The sequence below is a fragment of the Mus caroli genome, unplaced genomic scaffold, assembly GCF_978045245.1.
Source record: "Mus caroli unplaced genomic scaffold, Mus_caroli_1 scaffold_2, whole genome shotgun sequence".
In the NCBI taxonomy this organism is placed as follows: domain Eukaryota; kingdom Metazoa; phylum Chordata; class Mammalia; order Rodentia; family Muridae; genus Mus; species Mus caroli.
Genome location: NW_028227257.1, coordinates 18,508,760 through 18,526,772, shown reverse-complemented (window position 1 = coordinate 18,526,772; position 18,013 = coordinate 18,508,760). Strand labels below are relative to the sequence as shown.

The 18,013-nt window shown below is 40.1% G+C and overlaps 1 protein-coding gene across 9 annotated transcripts in view; it reads right to left on the bottom strand.

The window, feature by feature from the left end:
• Chd6 (chromodomain helicase DNA binding protein 6) overlaps positions 1 to 18,013 on the bottom strand; it is a 162,763-nt gene that overhangs the window by 97,714 nt on the left and 47,036 nt on the right. For 8 of the 9 annotated variants that reach the window (XM_085832597.1, XM_085832599.1, XM_085832592.1 and 5 more), the window contains 2 exons: positions 12,737 to 12,792; positions 5,685 to 6,202 (listed from right to left, as the gene is read on the bottom strand). In XM_085832597.1, coding sequence (XP_085688723.1) covers positions 5,685 to 6,202; positions 12,737 to 12,769 — 551 coding nt within the window. In that variant the 5' untranslated portion in view covers positions 12,770 to 12,792. Of the gene's footprint in view, positions 1 to 5,684; positions 6,203 to 12,736; positions 12,793 to 15,128; positions 15,360 to 18,013 lie in introns of all 9 variants that reach the window. The other variant, XM_029474374.2, reaches the window with a different exon arrangement.

The following is an 18,013-nucleotide window of genomic DNA, read 5'->3' as shown; positions in this document are numbered from 1 at the left end:
GGAGAAAGCAGTTTGTTGCAGTCAACAAAGATGAAAAAGGAGTGGAGATCTGATAACTGCTTTGACATCAGACATGGAGTTTGGAGTGTGCCTAGATGATTTCCTGTCTTGCCTTGGGGATTACAGTTAAGTGATTGGATGAAATCTCAGAAGAGACTTTGAATTTTGGACTTTTAACTTTGTTGAGATTGCTATAGACTATGGGGGACTAAGTTGGACTAAAATGTATTTTGCATTATAGAATGTTTAGGTATGGTCCCCATAGACTCATGTATTTGAACAAGCCTATGGGGACCAGGAAGTGGCACTATTAAGTAGTGTGGCCTTGTTGAAGTAGGTGTGTCACTATGGGCGTGGGTTTCATACCTTAATACCTTAGTTCTAGCTGCCACTAGCAGCCTTCAGATGAAGATGTAGAACTCTCAGCTCCTCCTACACCATGCCTGCCTGGATGCTGCCATGCTCCCACGTTGATGATAATGGACTGAACCTCTGAACCTGTAAGCCAGCCCCAGTTAAATGTTGTCCTTATAAGAGTTGCCTTGGTCATGGTGTCCGTTCACAGCAGTAAAACCCCAACTAAGACACTGAGTCTTAAAGCCTGGTCTCTTGTTCAGGAGCAGACAATCTAAAGAACTACAAACAAAGTCTTCAGGTACTCACTTCCTTTGTATTGAGTAGGAATGCCAGAAAACTAGAACGCTGCACAAGCTGTGCTTTACAGAAGGAAGCAGACATCTTCAAGAGAAAGTCTCTTAGGAAAAAGAAAGTTCACAGGTACATGAAGATAAATGTGAGATGCAAAAGCTGCCAGTAAGACCAGCAGCACCTATTATACCATGAACTGTTCTCTAAAGAAGCCTTTCTCAATTGCTAAAATCTGGCTTCCCCGAAAGAACTGGAGATCTCTCATCAATTTCATGATTCCACAGATTCCAACAGCTTTTTCCATGTGTGTTTACATATGTATAGCACTGTGTGTAAAATTGTACACACATACCTGTTATATTTCCTTACAAAAGTAATCCTAATCCTCCTTGGAATAAAAGTACAATAATAATAATAATAATAATAATAATAATAATAATAAAAGCAAGTTATAGTAAATGAAATTTTAAGTTCAGAGTCAATGACAAAGCAAACAACTTCTTGGAGGGATTTGTCTTGCTTAAGCTTTATATCCTTAAGCGGGTCAACAAAACACTCAAAACAATCTGGAGAAAGGAGGAAAATATTGTTTAAAGAAGGCTTTCCCTGAAAGCTCTAAATATTAATCACTATTAATATCAACCTTTAAAAAGGTTACTAGATACTACAATCACTATTTAGCTCCAGGACACATTCAATTGTTGCTTTCTGCCTCTCAAAGCAAATGAAATCATTAAAAAAAAAAAGAGTTGGAATCATTTTATTCCGTCAGAGAAGACCATTGAGTATGCAAGGTGAGAGTCTGTGGAAAAGGGGCTAGTTCCTACAAATTTTTTTGATAAGGGATCTTCTACTTTCCTTTTTGACCTTAGTCATGGAAACCTGAAGATCTGAGAATGAGGCGCATCAGTCTGTTGTCCTGGACAACTCACTTATCTTTTATTATTATTTCTTACATATTTTTATTTTTTAAATTATGTGTATGGTCTGTGCATTTGAGCACAAGTGCCCAAGGATGAAAGAAGAGGCTCCACATGCCCTGGAGCCTGAGTTACAAGCAGCTGTGAACTGCCTGACATGGATGGATGCTAGGAACGGAACTAGCATCCCCTGAAAGTATAGAGTGTGGGCTTTTAACCTCTGACCTATCTCTTTATTTCAGAACTATCTTTAATTATAAAGCAGAAACACCACCAAATATTAATGAGTTCATAGGTATCCTATATAAATCTTATTTTGATGGAGAAGTGTTCTTGAATGTAATTAAATTCAGTATGTAGAATACTGTGCTGTGCCTTACAAATTTCTTGGTGATCAGCCCCAGGGGAATAAAGGACATAAAGGTTTGGTGGTCCTGATCTCAGGCTTTTAACTTTTACTGAGGAGACAAGCAAACCATACATATATCAAAACCAAAGTTAGCCACTGAGAGGGCCTGCTACAGAGTCAATATGCAAGACAAAAAATTGGGGAGGCCTGAGTTTACAATGTATACTGGGAAAGAGTTCAGACAAACCACTTCTTTGTGGGGCTCCAGTTCCAAGAATGCAGTATGAGAGGATTGAACTAGATCCCATTCAGTCTTCTGGGATCTAAAGCCTGTAATTTATAATGGAGGCTCCAAGTGCCACAGAAGTTCAGAAGGGGACACACAAGCACATTCATTTTGGGGAAGCTCCTGGGAAAAGCTGGGTTTTGCATTCAGACTTGAAGATTGGAAACAAGTCAGGATATTTGGGGGAAAGGGACATTATGGCTGATACAGCAAGAGCAATCTACAAGAAAAACAGGTACTCTAAAGGGTTAATGAAAACAATCTAGCTGGCTGGCAGATTGTTTCCAGAATTAAAGATGGGAAGGGTCAGACCTCCAAATTTTCGAATAAGGAAAAAAAAAAAAAAAAAAGAATACAAGTTTGCTCTGAAGGCAACTGTAACAACCAGAAGTTTCTGTGCAAATATAAACAAATTGAAAAGGAAATCCTCTTTTCTTGTTTTTATATTTTCATGAGAAAACATGCTTTACTTTTCAAAAGGGTACAATACTGGAAACACACTTTTTTACCTGGAGACCTACCTGACCCCTGATTATAACCACAAAGCAATGTGAGTTCTTTGACTCAGTTTAATCAATAATAAAGCCGATTGCTGCATCTCCATCTTTGTTGGCTATTCCTCAGCTGATTTAGAATCAAGACAGGAAAAAGGGTTTGATTTAACACTAACATTACTGACTGTCAGCATAAATGAGGCGAGAGCAATGCTCCACAAAGAGTGGCTGGGCTGCAGTAGTAAGAAGGACTGAAGGAGAAGAGGCTGAAAGTCTATAAATCAGTGGCCAGGCTCCTGCAGTAATCCAGGCAACCAGTGAATCATTTATAACCATCAAGTATTACCCAGGGTTAAAATCAATAACTGCTCAAATAAAAATAAGTACTTGAGCCAATTTCCAAAAGTAAATCACACACACACACACCATAATTATTAACTTTTGTTTGTTTGTTTTTTGAGACAGGGTTTCTCTGTGTAGCTCTGGCTGTCCTGGAACTCACTCTGTAGAGCAGGCTAGCTTCAAACTCACAGAAATTCACCCACCTCTCCTCCTGAGGGCTGGAATTAAAGGCATGTACCACCACTACTCAGCTAAAGAAAAAAATTTCAATCTGTTGTCATAACTAAGAACTGGTTGACTGGAATCATTAATTAAGGGAACTGAAATAATTTTACAAAGATAGAAGAGAAAAGAAAAGAAAAGAAAAGGGAAAAGGAAAAGGGAAAGGAAAAGGAAAAGGAAAGTTCAAAGCCCTCTCTGGGCTACACAGAAGAATATCATTACAAGTTAATGGCATACAGCCCTAAAGAACAGGCAAAGCCTGGGTCCATATTTCTAAAGAGATGGCCACCCTTATTTACCTGCCATTCTCCTACCGAGGGACATCTCTTGGATTTCTAAAGCTCAAGACTTCACTGTCCTCCATGTTACATGTTAACAGTCTGCAAAAGGACAAGAACATCTCCAACCCACTCATTTATTCAGTTTAATTACATCAAAACCACACTCCTTTCATTTAATGCTGTAAGGTCTTCATTAATCAGAATCTTGATTTTGACACAACAGTTGATATTCAATTTTGTTTCGTGAAACAACTCCTTATTTTCCTAAAATAGAATTTATAATTTATGTTTGCATATTATTAACTTGTTTGATATCTTACATAATGTCAATATGAACTTTAGGGAGGAGACATAAAAATGTCAACATAAGAGCTCACCAGAATATGGGTGAATTCAGAGAAGTACTCTGAGTCCTCCATGTCAGAGGACAGTTTTCCAAGTTACCCCAATTCTCGAGCACTCGCCAAGTCACTACGGTTTTCTGTAAGACTGAAATAAGTAACTCTGCTAATCTGACTTTCCTTCTTCAAACATTCCTTCACCTTAAAAAAAAGTAAGCTCCCCAAAACAACAAACAAGGGAAATGACAGGCAGAAGCAAAAATTACTATACCATCCTAACTATGTATCCTTCCAATGTTAAATGATAACTAAAGCCTCTAAGATTTTCAGTAGTCTGAATACTGGTTTTACCTGCCCTTCTAAGGTGGACAGTATTTTATAGCTACTCTGCCAGCTACACCCCTAGGAACCTTCCACATTCAAATCTCTTGAATAGATAAAAATGAAATCGCGGTGGGAGTGAATATTATGAAGAACATTTAAACTTAGATTAAGAATTACCCATCTGGTCCTGACAAACTATCCTTCCGAAGAGGAAACTGGTCACAAAGCAAACTTGAAGTTGCACTTAAAATCCTTTCTAAAACATACCTCCGTGCTCTGACCCGAGACAGACAGATAAGTGGTAGCCTCATTATGCTGTGTTCTCAACATTCACATCAACCCCTGAGACTTCATGGTCTGACAGGAAAGACAGACAGACACCTTGCCTCTATATTTACACTTCAGAAACTTGAGTTCTTTGAGTTAAGGCATATACATTCTTTTGTTAACTTTTTTCAGAAAGTCTAAATACAAAGCTATGCAGAAATAACTGCATACAAACAGCAGATATTAATTCCTGTGTGAGGAGTGCGGCTGCTGCATGTTCTCGCCTGGTATGCACTATATGGTGAGTCTATGCCTAGGCCTCTGACCTACACAAGTCATTATGTTCTTCTCTGGCCTCATTTATTCAGCACTGCTTCAGCAGCTATGGAAGAGTTATGGACTGTGCCAGACACTGAACTAGAAAATTAGATCAGAAATGGCCTTGCAATACAGTGTAGAACCTGGGAGGAAAGTCGGTTCTCTTGTGTGTAGAGTTCTGTCTGCTCATGGCCCTGTGAGACTACCATACCACTGACTCCTGGAGCTGTGCGTCCTCTGCTTCTGTGTCACTGCTGTCTACGTGTCCTTGCTTTCTGATCCAGGATGCCCTATGCAATATACTTTAGACAAGTTAACATTTAAACTCTGTTGTTGCTGTAGTTTATCTCATTTGTTTTTTGGAGACAGGGTTTCTATGTGCAGCCATGACTGTCATGTGACTCACTCTGTAACCAGGCTGACTTCAAACTCAACAGATCAGTTCCCAAGTGCTGGGACTAAAGGCATGTGTCACTACTGCCTGGCTTAAATTCTTTTAGATACAAACTGAATACAAAGAAATTACATGGCCAGGAAGTAAAACAGGGTTCATTTTTGGGTGACTGCTAACAGGACACAAAGAACACAAACACACCATATGAAGAATGCTAAATATTAGGAACACACACTAAAAAGGACCAACGGAATCTGAAGAAGGTTAGCAAGTCTTGGAATTTCCTAAAAGCAAAGTGTTTTTGAAGTGTGATTTTGGAAATCAGAATTAGAAAATAATTAGAAATTAGATAATACCACCTGCCATTAATGCCAGAAGTTATGTAAATAAGGTATACAGCTTGGGCCAGCAGAGGTATAGTCAAATCAGGCTAGGGGTTGGGCTAACGGCAAAGGCAAACAGCCCCATGAAGGCAAGGACAAGGAGGAAAGCACACACCTGGCCTTCTTGGACTTTGTCCTGGATCCATAATCAGTGCAGCTCCTCTTCTCTTTACCTTCCTTGGTACTGGAGGCCTCCCGGTGCTTCCGGGGCTTCTTGACACCATCTTTCTGCTTTGTCTCCTTGGGCTCCTTGGCTCTCTTCGGCTCCTTGGCCCTTCTGGGTTCTTTTGGCTCTTTAGGTTCTCGTTTCCTCTTTGGCTTAGGCTCTCTGTCCTTGCTTCCCTTTGTCCCCTCTTGCTCCCCTGGCTCCTTTTTCTTCCGTTTCTTCTTTACTCCAGTACCTCTGCCTCCACTATCCTCCATCCCATTATGGGATGTCAATTTCCTAGAAAAAAGGGTGTCAGCTTCCTCTTCAGTAGTATAGAGGTTCTTATGGGGCAGACAATGATTGGCAGCTTCTTCAATGTTTTCTCCCTGATCAGGACTGCAATCGAATGGTGACGGAGATTTGTAGTCAAAGTTAACAGAGGCATCCGACATTGGGGAGTGATTCAAAGCTCTTAACTTGGACAACTGTGAAAGAGAAAGCAAGCACATTACTCTCTCTCTCACTGCTCTACACAAAGTGTGCTATTAGGTTTGAAGACATAGATTTAGTCAGTAAGAAGTGAGTATCTTGAGTTGCTACTAAGTGTTAGTTCTAGTAGGTCTTGGGATACAGTAGCAAGCAGGACACAGCCATCTGTGGCCTTATGCAGCAGGAGCATGGTGCTGATAATATGTCACAAGTTAGCACATGAGCCGGTAAGATGGCTTACAGGCAAAGATGTTCCTGTTCAATTTAGGATCCATGTTCAATCCCCAGAACACTTGTAAAGGTGAAAAGACTTTGTAAAAGGTGAAAACCAATTGCCCTGAAACCTCTGCACACTCACCATGGCATGCACACCTACACAAACAGATCACCACACAAATTCTTATTTTAGTACATAATTAGTATATAAAAATCAGGTCAGAGCACAACTTGTGGGAATACGGATCCTGGGCACTGAACTCAGACTTGTCAGTGGTGGTAGTTTGCTTTTGACAATAAGTAAAACTAGGCCTGTTCAGCGTGCTATTGAATGCTACTTGACTCAGTCCCAAATACCTCTGGCCACTTGCAAAAATCAGACTACCCAAATAGAAGGAAACTTTCCTGTGACAGATGCCAGAAGCGTGTCATAGGAGCTGAGGTAGAACCAAAAAGGGAACTTCAAAGCCATTTCTGAGTACAATCAAATATAAGCAGTCTCTCAGTGAACAATTCTAAGGAAACAATTCTTTAGAGGTAGAAGTTTCATCTCATACTTTCAGTCTGGTAAGCCAAAAAGTACCTGCCATTTCATAAGCAAGATAAGTTGGCAATGGTTGGATAATAATGTGGGTGCTAGCTCCAGGGACAGCACTCATTCCTTAATCTAGAACAAAGAATGGCCTAGGGGAGCCCAGGAGAGCCAGCTTTCCAGGAAGATGGTAAAATTGCATTCTGGTGACAGTTTAGAAGCAGCACCATTCCTGAGTACTTGCTCTCCTATTAAAAGGCCTGGCAAGTTATAAACCACAAATACTTGCCCAGGTGGTGTTGCTTCCCTCCAGTGTGCTGGTTCCCCAAGCTGTACCCACATTTCCTGGCCCACGCTGGGAAAAAAACATTGTAAATTCAGCCTCATGTCACCCTGTCTGCTTTTTCTGGTGCCCTTTCTCAGTCTGAGGCTCACAGCATAGCACTTGAGATTACTGGGGGAAAACACCAAAGAAAGGAAAGGTTTTTCTTTTGGATCTTTACAGTAAGTGACGTTCTGCTAATAAACTAACCTAAACCCTGTGGGCAACAGCTGTTCTTACAAGACTCAGTGCTTTCAGAAAGGAAGGAATTATGCTATGTGCTCGTCCTGGAGTATTAATGAAGTCCATGCCCTAGACACCTGGACCTTAGAGATCAAGTTTTCTTAGTGTGCAACAACGGGTAAACTAGGATTGTTAAGTATTCAACCCCAACAGAACATCTATATCACCTCCTGTGGGGCTTGGGAAAGAGCTCAGAAAAGGGAGTAGGAACAATTTAAGAATTAAAGGATTAAGAAGAATAATACAAAACCACAATCTTCTGGACATGACACAGTTGCTGCACCCATGAATTCACAGCAGTGGTAGCTACCTGCCTGAATAAGCCCTACCTCCACCCCAGGAGCTGCAGGAAAACAGTTCTGATTGCTGGAGGGAAGGGGAGTCTTATAGTGGTACAGTCACTAGTGCGTTGCCTTTGTTCAAGTAAATAGATTCCTGTCTGCACTCATTCGGGCAATCCTAACTTAAAAGAAGAAAATAAACCATAGTTGAACACAGGAGGAGGACTTTAGAAGAAGATCTGATGGGATGGGGAAGGGATAGAGAGGATAACGGAGAAGACTCTGATCAAAAATCAATGTGTGTGAAAATAAAATAGATTTTTAAGTGGGAAGAAATTGAGAAGTAATTTGCTTATTAAAGAGGCTTTCAAGGCCTAAAAGACTAAATTTCACCTCTAACCTCTACAACCATCTAACAAGGTCAGTGTGAAGGTGCCCAGTCTATAGAGGGAGAAGTGGAAGTGGAGATTGTAAGGAATTGTGCCCTGACCATACAGCTAGTAAGTGGAGGACTGTGGATGTGAAATCTGACAAACACTGATGTGTATTTTCATGACTTCCCAGGGAGCCATAAGAGGTTATTAGGTCAGCAGCCCAGCCAGGTGAGACTTGATTAAACATATTAAACATGAGTATATGCACTGCTTTGGGAAAGGTCAGGCAGTCTTTACTACTTACACACTTACCGCAAAGTTTCACTACCAGGAATCATAGATAATTATCCAGGAACAACCCCCCCCAACCCACCCCTACACACCCCAATTTTACAGATGAGAGAGAAAACAATTTGCCAAAGCTAAGCCCCTCAAGTGACAGAGCTGGCGCTGTCCGAAGGGGGAAGAGGCAATTATTTGATATTGAGAGGGGAAGTGGCAAGTATTAGTAAAAACAATTTTTAATTTAAATGTTGGGGTTGTTAAGACATGGAAGCATTTTTTGTTTTAGTTTTTTGAGACAGGTTTCCTCTGTATAGCCCTGGCTGTCCTGGAACTCACTTTGTAGATCAGGCTGGCCTCGAACTCAGAAATCTGCCTGCCTCTGCCTCCCGAGTGCTGGGATTAAAGGTGTGTGCCACCATGCTCGGCTTATGGAAGTATTTTTTATGTTGGGAACTTGGAAAAGATTCCTGAGCAGGAAAAAAAAATTGACACAAAAACATTTCTTTTATGTACTTCTGAGACAGGAGAGACAAAAAGCCTGAGAACAAAAATCCTATGTCAGTGTCTCCACTCTGAAATGGCTCTAACAGGAACAACTCTAGGGATAGTAGACCACAAGGGGCCAACAATAATTTGCTTCATATTACCAACTTAAATAGGGGCAAAAGCCTAGGAACAAGGTACAAACAGAAACAGAAAGGGGCTGTTAAAAGAACATAAACCAAGTGGTGTTCCTTTGATTTAAGCTCATTAACCCATAATACTCCTCAAAAATAGGTAAATGAACTACATTCATCTTAATTAAAAAGGTTTAAAAACAAATGAAAAGATTACAGTCCAAGGCAATGGTTCTCAAATTAAGAAAAGTTCATTTAGTCCATTATCACCGGCAAAAGCCTAGGTTAAAAGAAAACTGTACACACAATGTATGGATGTATGCATACCGAAGGGGAAGCTGATAACCTTTTCCCTAGGACACTGATGTCCCATAACGGGATGGAGGATTGTGGAAGCAGAGGTACTGGAGTGAAGAAGAAACGGAAGAAAAACAGTCCAGGGCAGCAAGAAGGAACAAAGAGAAGCAAGGACACGGAAGCTAAGCCAAGGGACCAGGAGACACCAGGAACTGAAGAGGGCCAACTTGGTCCGTTCTTGTCAGTGAATCCATCAACATTTCACCTCCCTCTCAAGAGGCCCAGAAGTCTTCACCCTGGGGCTCGAGTGCCCTGCTCCATTCATGAAACTCACAGGCAACGAGTCAGCCTTCTTTTACTATTCAGGCCTTTACTCTGGGCTCAAGTGCATATTTCAGATACAAAACCAATAGAATGATTGTACTGTACATGCGTGGGGTAGGGAGTGTCCTGTAAAGTATATTAAGATGCAAAGAAAGAATGTGCTGCTCGGAGGAAGGAGTTGGAGAAAGTCCATTTGAAATCCTTTTGACTCACGAAGACAATGTTTTAAACTGCTAGACTGATACGCAAACTGACTGAAGGTCTGCGGCACCAACCCTGCTCTGACAGGTAATGCTGCTGCAAAGTCTCACCATCAACTGCTCACTCACTCACGCTATCAGCTGGTTAGTCTTCCTCTCTCACTACTTCAACCAAGGGCTATGATCCAGCAATCCGTTCTGGTGGTCAATGCCTTCCTCTCTGAGAGGACACACTGTGCTAGGAACATGGCAGCAAGCTAAATCCACTATACTTATTCTAGTTCACCTTTTGCCACCACAAAAACTGAGCCCTGCACTCCAGGCCTCCCTTTTGCCCCTTACTCCTAGTTACTTCTGGAGCTTGCCGATGCCTCCATGTGGAGTTCTCTGACACGACTTGGCTGACCCCAGAGGCCCTGTTCCTTCTAAAACACCCTTAGGTTCTTTGGTGGGGCTGATTATTACCTGTGTCTCTATTTAATACCAGACCACTACCCTGCCACCCACATTGTAAAATCCTGTTCTCCTGAGTCAGGTGCCATTCTCTACCCTAACCGCCTTCTGTAAGCAGACTATACATTTCTTTAGAAGAACATTTAAGTCACTGCAGTGTCTGGCCTGAAGTAGAACTTAAATACTTCTTGCAGAAATGTGGAAAACTCAGCAGTATTTGTTTACTGAATAAGTCGTGTCCACATTCATTCAAGGAAGAAAACATGGTTGAAGGGTCTCAAGGTCTGCAATTCCTAATTGCTCTTCCCGATCCATCACCGTTGTGTTTTCTCAAGGAAGGAAAATGTCAGCTATGCCTGCTAAGTATTTGTTCATGGAAGCAAGGTTCTCCCAAAGTCACCAAGTCTATATTATCTCCTGATTATAGCTCCAAGTTTTAGTATTACATTTTTTTTTTTTTTTTGGAGACAGGGTTTCTCTGTGTAGCCCTGGCTGTCCTCGAACTCAGAAATCCACAAGTGCTGGGATTAAAGGCGTGCGCCACCACTGCCCGGTAGTATTACATTTTTTAAACTGGATTAATTGATCTAGATTACTAAAGTACTTACTATTTGTATATCAAATTTCATGTCTGTCATACTTTATACTTCTTAGTATCAAACGGATAGGTAGGTCTGCATAGGTCTGTTCTCAGTGAGATAAGGCTGTGTCCCCTTAAGTTATTTTCAACTCCAAAAAGCTGGCTCTAATAATTACAACTTACACCTTGTTTTGCTAGCTAATTTTTGCCTGCCTACTACTGTTTGGTAATCTTAGTCATTTAACTCTACCCACTTCTTAGAGGCAGTTTAGTTATTTTCATTAACATAGTTAAGAAGACTCTAAGAGATTCCTTTTCACAGTTTTTTTTTCCAAGATTTCCTTTGGCAACACAAAATCAACGTTTAAAGCCTTTATTACTGGCACGCCGCCTGCTATACCCTTCCTGGTTAATAAGAAGCATGATTATTTATGGCTAAATTTTTATTAACTTGTAAAAAAATCTATCATCTCATTTTAATTTTCCTTGATAAAAATTTTGAACAATTTAAAGATCAGAATGGATTTATCTTCATAGAAGTAGAAAAGTAAACTAGACGGAATGAGGTTTTTTTGTTTGTTTTTTTTTTTTTTGAAGAATGGATGTTTTTTAAGATTTTCCCCTCCCCCTTGCTTCTTTCTCCAATGCTAAGTATTTAACTACCGCATTTAATCTTTTTCTACATGGTGTAAAATGAGGCTGAACTTGCTCCGAGATCCTAAGTGGCCCAGTGGGAATTTCAATCTCATTCTATGAAAACCGAAGCCCTTTCTTTCTTTCTATCCATCCCTAAACTGTATGACTACAAAGTGTTTTGGCTCCAATATTCATTTCCAGTTCATGCTCTGCAATTTCTTACAGGTCAATAGTCCATGTGACCCAATGCCAAATACTGACAAAAGAACAGGATCAGGTCCTTCCATTTATTCAACCCAGCCCCTATACAGCGAACAGTCATTTCCAAGTAAAGTTTCCAATCTGCAGCAAGGTACAGCAGGGTAACTCTACAGTCCCAGCACTCAGGAGGCTGATATGCACTGACTACACAGCAAACCTGCACTTCTTTATCAAGATTAACTCGAATGCCGACAGACACCAACAAACAAACCCCAAACAGACGCCTCTCAAAAAACAAAAATCCCACCCTGCTATTACCATGAAGTTTAAATTAAACCCCATAACTAAAACTACATAATAGATTACCTTACCGAATGTTCAAAAATAAAATGACAATTACCTTAAGAACTGTAAGACTGTCTGCATATCATAAATAACAACAATTTTGAGGGTTTGGGGTATATTCTACAATGTAGGTAAACGATCCTTTTTTTGGTGGATGTATGTTGCAGGCTACCCATTTTGTACTCCTGGCCAGTGAAGCAAGAGCACCTGCCCAGTAGCTATCTCAGATCCTCGAACAGAACACACACACACACACACACACACACACACACACACACACACACAAAGGGGGAAAATACTTTTAGCAATCTAAATTTCCAAAAATGATTAATATGTAAACTACAGAGAATTGGTCACATAACTCAGAAAAATATAAAGAGCTGTTCTGAGAGGAAGCGTTTCTACCAGGCTAATTTTAATGCTCTGATTCAGTTCAATTACACTGTTCCTATATGGACATGACTGAAGCAGCAGGGAAACTCCATGCACTACTCACTCAGAGCTCTGTTATTCTGTGGAGAATAAAGAACAGAAGCAACAGGCAACTGTCAGAGGTTAAACGTGAGCCACAGCCTATCCTCTTTAGCAATAGACACAACACTTAAAAGAAATGGGACCACTTACCTGCTTCTCTTTCTTCTGTATTTTCATTTTCATCAATTAAGGGAAGGTATTTATTTCTATAAAACATAAAAAGGCAAAGATTATAATAAGTCCCACACAAAACATTTAGATTTCCTCCAGATTAATTGTAAAACTATGCTCAGTCCTCTAAGTCTACACGTAACTCTCACCAGACCCGAATTAATGTTCCAGATGGGATGAAGTCAAAGAGAGATACTGTCTTTACAGATCAGGTAATTTATAAAAGATGCTGGCATATCAAAGCCAGGTAACTAAAACCAGAAATAAAAATAAATGGCATAGCTGTATCCACGGAAACGAGGAGAAAGAGTACAAATAGGTAAGCTTCATCCTTGGGGGGGGGGGAACCCAACAATACATTGTTTACCACAGGCAAATCGATTAAAATAATAGAAATGCAGGCAATAAAAGAAGATAGCTCAATGGTTTAGAGTAATTTTGCCTCCTTGACACTGGTAGGGGAGCATCTTCTACCTCCTGGTGTTTTCTTACGTTGCTAAATGTTTTAAAGCCAGGTAAAAACACTACTTGGTAAGTTACAGTGCAATAGTTCATGATTTGTTTAAAGGACTGATTTCATTCTACTCAGGTCTTAACCCGTCATCTGAAGCACAATGACCTTTCTGATACAATGTTTCCTCAGTGTGGCTTGTGAGGACCTCAAGAATCCAGCAACTGGTTTTCTGGGCCAGCAAAGAACTGGGCCTAGAGAACCCTGTTTGGGGCCTGCTTGCATCACTAACTACAAATACTACCTACAGATCTGATATTCCCCCATACAAAATGGGGGGCGGGGGGGGGTCCACAGAATCCCGGCTTCGGGCTCTAGGCTAGAGTTAGAGATTTCCTAACATGTTAGCAGAGGCATACAATCACATCAGCATTAATCAAATCTGTATGAATGAAGTGCGAGCATTACTAGACCTTTAAAATAAAAGAGAGAGAAGTATCTGAGATGTGGATATATGTTCCTTGGCTTGACTTACTTATATTTATATTCATAAATCCTAACATCACTTTATAGCTCACACACACACACACAGTTGGTCAATTTACAACAACAATTATTTTTTAAAATTAAAAGTATTCTTTGAAGTACAATTTCTTAAGCTGTTGGCCATGATGACAACATATAGGGTTACATAAATGAATGTGGAGATCAAAAAATAATTTGGCAACAGTAAAAGGTGTCTGAATGGCAACTACCAAAAATTAGAATCAAATGTATAATGAAGCAAGATTTCCTGGCAGTATCTGCCTGCTGTGTCACAGGACTTCACTGCAGCCTTGGTTTGAAACATACATTTGTTCTCTGCACTGTACTCACCATTGCACACGACTAATGAACTATGGTGCTAATGAACACAGCTATGATGTCACAGAGCTTTCACTACTATACCAAGTTTTCTTCTTCTATCAAAACACAATGGCTTTAGTATAGAAAACTAAAACTTTTAGTATTTTCCTATTATTATTCCCCAGCATATAAATATCAAATTAGCTTATCTTTGGTTTTACTTTAAAATTTGATTTTAAAAATCACTGCTTGAGTTCTTGACTTGAATTTCAAAAAAAGGTGATTTAGTAAATTTTGGCTTGTGATAAGGGCAAAATTTCCAATTATTTCTGAAAACATTCCCTAAACATTTCTGTCATGTTGTACTATGCATTTATGTGAAGCAGCACTCTCAGCAATGACCATTATAAAATCAAAATATTGGTCAAGGACTAGAGTGACGGCTTAATGGATGAAAGGCTTGCTGTGCAAACACTATGATCTGAGTCTGAATCCCCAGACCTGTGAAAGCTGGGTGTGGTAGCATGAACTGACAGGATGAGAGGCAGGGAAAGGAGAATCCTCTTCAGAAGCTTATGAGCAGACAGCCTGGGTACTGGAGCATAGTAACAAACAAAAACCAGAGACACCGCATAGGTACATACATGCATTCATACAAATATACACATATACAAACAAATAAACAAAAAGAGACCATGGATAGACATAGATACATAGAACAACCAACCAAAAAGAAATGTGGCCTCAAACAAGATGGAAGGCAGGGACTAGCATAGAAATTTGTCCTCTGGCACATGTACACACACACACACACACACATGCATACACAGAAACAGACATACAGACAAAAAAAAAAAATCTCCTTTGAAAAATACCTAAGATGCTCTATGTCTTTCAATCTCATACATTGAGTCAGAATTTAATTCTTTATATAAAAATACATGAATACATTCATTCATTTTACTGGTACGCAGATTTGCTTTCTATCTTTATAAAAGTAAAATATGTATATCATACAAACTGTTCTAAAATAAATTCCTTATGATTTACTATCAGTAAAGTTGACTTATTCACCTATTTTATATACATTTCTGGAGTCACGAGTGGACAAAGTTTAAGAAAATCTGCTAATGGCTTATCCACCAGGGTGCTGCTATTTTCCACAGCAAGTGAGGTAACAAGCTAGAAAGCAGGCAGTGCAGAGAGGCAGACCACTGGCCCATCACTAGGCCAAATGCTTCTAAGAGTAAGTCAGAGTTAGCACTGACTGGTTCGCAGAGATTCATCCCAAGACAACCATCAATCCTAGAGAAAAAAGAAACAGCTCTCAATCACAGCAAGTAAGACGTAAAAAGAATATTCTTTTATAAGCTTCATTATAGTTCTGGGTAAATTATGTTAATATTTTTCCCTTTAATTTCAACTTCAAACTATCAGACTCAGAAAAATCTTAATTCTCAGCCACCACTAACTACCACATATTTCTAGAGCATCCAGAAAACTCTATATTCTCACCTTATCTCATAAACTACCACAAATTCTGAAGTTAATTTTTAAAATTAATTTCATTTAATAAAAAAGTTATTATCAATCTAGACATTTACCAACATTTCTGCTCAATAAAATGAAATCATTAAAAATATACAGACGTTCTACCAGCACCAATAAATTACATTTAATATATAAATAACTGGTCCAAGAAAAACCAGATACCAAACCAAACACGATCACTGATAAAAAAAGAAAAGAAAAGAAATCACCAACACAAAACCACAAAATATTCTGTATTTTACATTTGGTGCTGCAAACTAACATGGTCAAATAAGTAAGTTCCCAACATTATTAGGAATGTGCAAAACCAGGCCCTACTTTCCACACTGACAGGCAAGTGGCACTTTCTTTTCAAGCGTTCCTAAAACCTAAACTCAAACAAGGTGCACTAGATCTCTACTGCCCAGCCCTTGCTCACTCACCAGCTCCACTTTAAGGAACGCATCATAAAGAAATGAGCCAGGAAGGAAGGTGCTTGAGCAGCAGAGGATGGCTATGGGATGAGGGGGGTGGGATGAAGGAAGACACTTCCCATTGCACAAGTTCTTGGGTTTCTGTCATGAGCACAGGTCAGAGAAGATAGTACCACAGGCTAGGAAGGCTGGGAAGAGGCACAAGTGTTTCCCTCACCTATACTCTGAAACTCAAGGCAGTGTAGATCATGTGACTCTGCAAGTGTGATGGTTATTCTTGGTTGTCAACTTGACTACAATAAAATTAACTAAAAGTCAAATGGCTGGGCACACCTGTGGGAGATTTTTTTCTTAAACAATTTGAAATAGGAAGACTCACTTCTGATCTGGTTCTTTGAGGTAGGAAGATCCACCTTTAATCTGGGCCACACCTTCTGCTGAACATGGAAAAAGGAAGCTTCCCTTCTGCCTGCTTGCTTGCTCTCTCACACACAACTGGGAACCTACTTTTCCAGGACTCCGTCCGGTGTATACTGAAGACCCTGTGAGAAATCCAGCCTCATGAACTGAGCAACTACTGGATTCTCAGACCTTCTGTACACACATATATATAAATCCCATAAACAAATATAAATGAAAGATTCATTCTATAGGTTCTGCTACTTTAAAGAACCCTGACTGTTCAGGGTTAACTGTTCCAGTTCACTGAAAAGAACCCTGGGAAAGCTTAAAATCATTACTGTTAGTTCATTTCTAGATGCCCTATAGGTTGCCACCAACTTGCATGCTACCACCCCACAAAATAGCAGTAATTAATAACATCAGTAAGTGCTGAATAGACACTTCAAAACACTGTACAGTTCCTAAGCACCTTACAATCTATAAACATCCTCTTTGAAACTACCCCTACTTTTTAAAAGGCTTTCTGATGACAAAACACAAAACAAACACACAGAAACCCTAGAACTCATCTTTCTGTAAAGCTGAATGCTGTGCACCAGGAATGGTTTGTGATCCCGCACACAGAAAGGTTTTTATGGCCTCTGCTGCTGTGTCACCAGAACTCAGAAGTTGTGATTAGATCGTGACTCAGTGAAGAACAAATCAAATAGTAATTTCAGAATCTCAACACTTAATTAAACAACATAACTTATACATGTCAGAACACTCATTCAGTCACACAGCACCACAGTTTAAGAACCTGGATTTCGGTCACAATGAGGACCCAGCACTTAGGACCCCTCAGCTACCTCAGTTTCCCATTCTACCTGTGATCATTAGTGTTGACAACTGTTGGCAGAATTTAGATCACCTGGGAAGTGGGCCTCTGCGCTCGCCTGTGAGGAGTGACCTTATTACATTAACTGATGTAGGAAGAGCCATCTGAACTGTGGGTGGCTCCATTCCTTGGGCAGGGGACCCTGGACTGCCGAACACAGAGAAAGTGAGCACTAGCCTGTGTTCACCTGCTGTTTCCTGATTTGTGGATGATGTGTAACCAGCAGTCTTCAAGCTCCTGCTAATTTCATTTCCCTGGATGAAATAGGATGTACATTGAACTGTCAGCCAGAATAAAAAAGAACTAAGATATCACGTATTTGCCCTTGAGACACAAATTGGACAAAGTTACTTATCTCACACTGGACGTGAAGCAAATTATAGGTGTTATTAAATATCAAGAATTTGAAGTGCCAAAAATCAGAGTTCAAATCCAATGTCCGGGAGTGATTGTGGAAGATCCCTTCCAGAGGTTTCACAGATTGTCAAATGGGGACACCTGCCCCAGAGGGGTCAGGAGAATTAAAGAGGATGACAACCTATGGCACCTGTTGCACAGTGAATAAAAACTCTATGTCAGCTGTAAGTGCTGACAACCCTTACGGTCAGATAAGGTGGCAGCACTCCTGAGGACCAGTCCTTGGGAGTCCACCCCTGACAACGGTGACAGAGAGTCTCCAGGAGGAAGGTGTTTTGAAGCAGGTCAGAGAGAATGAT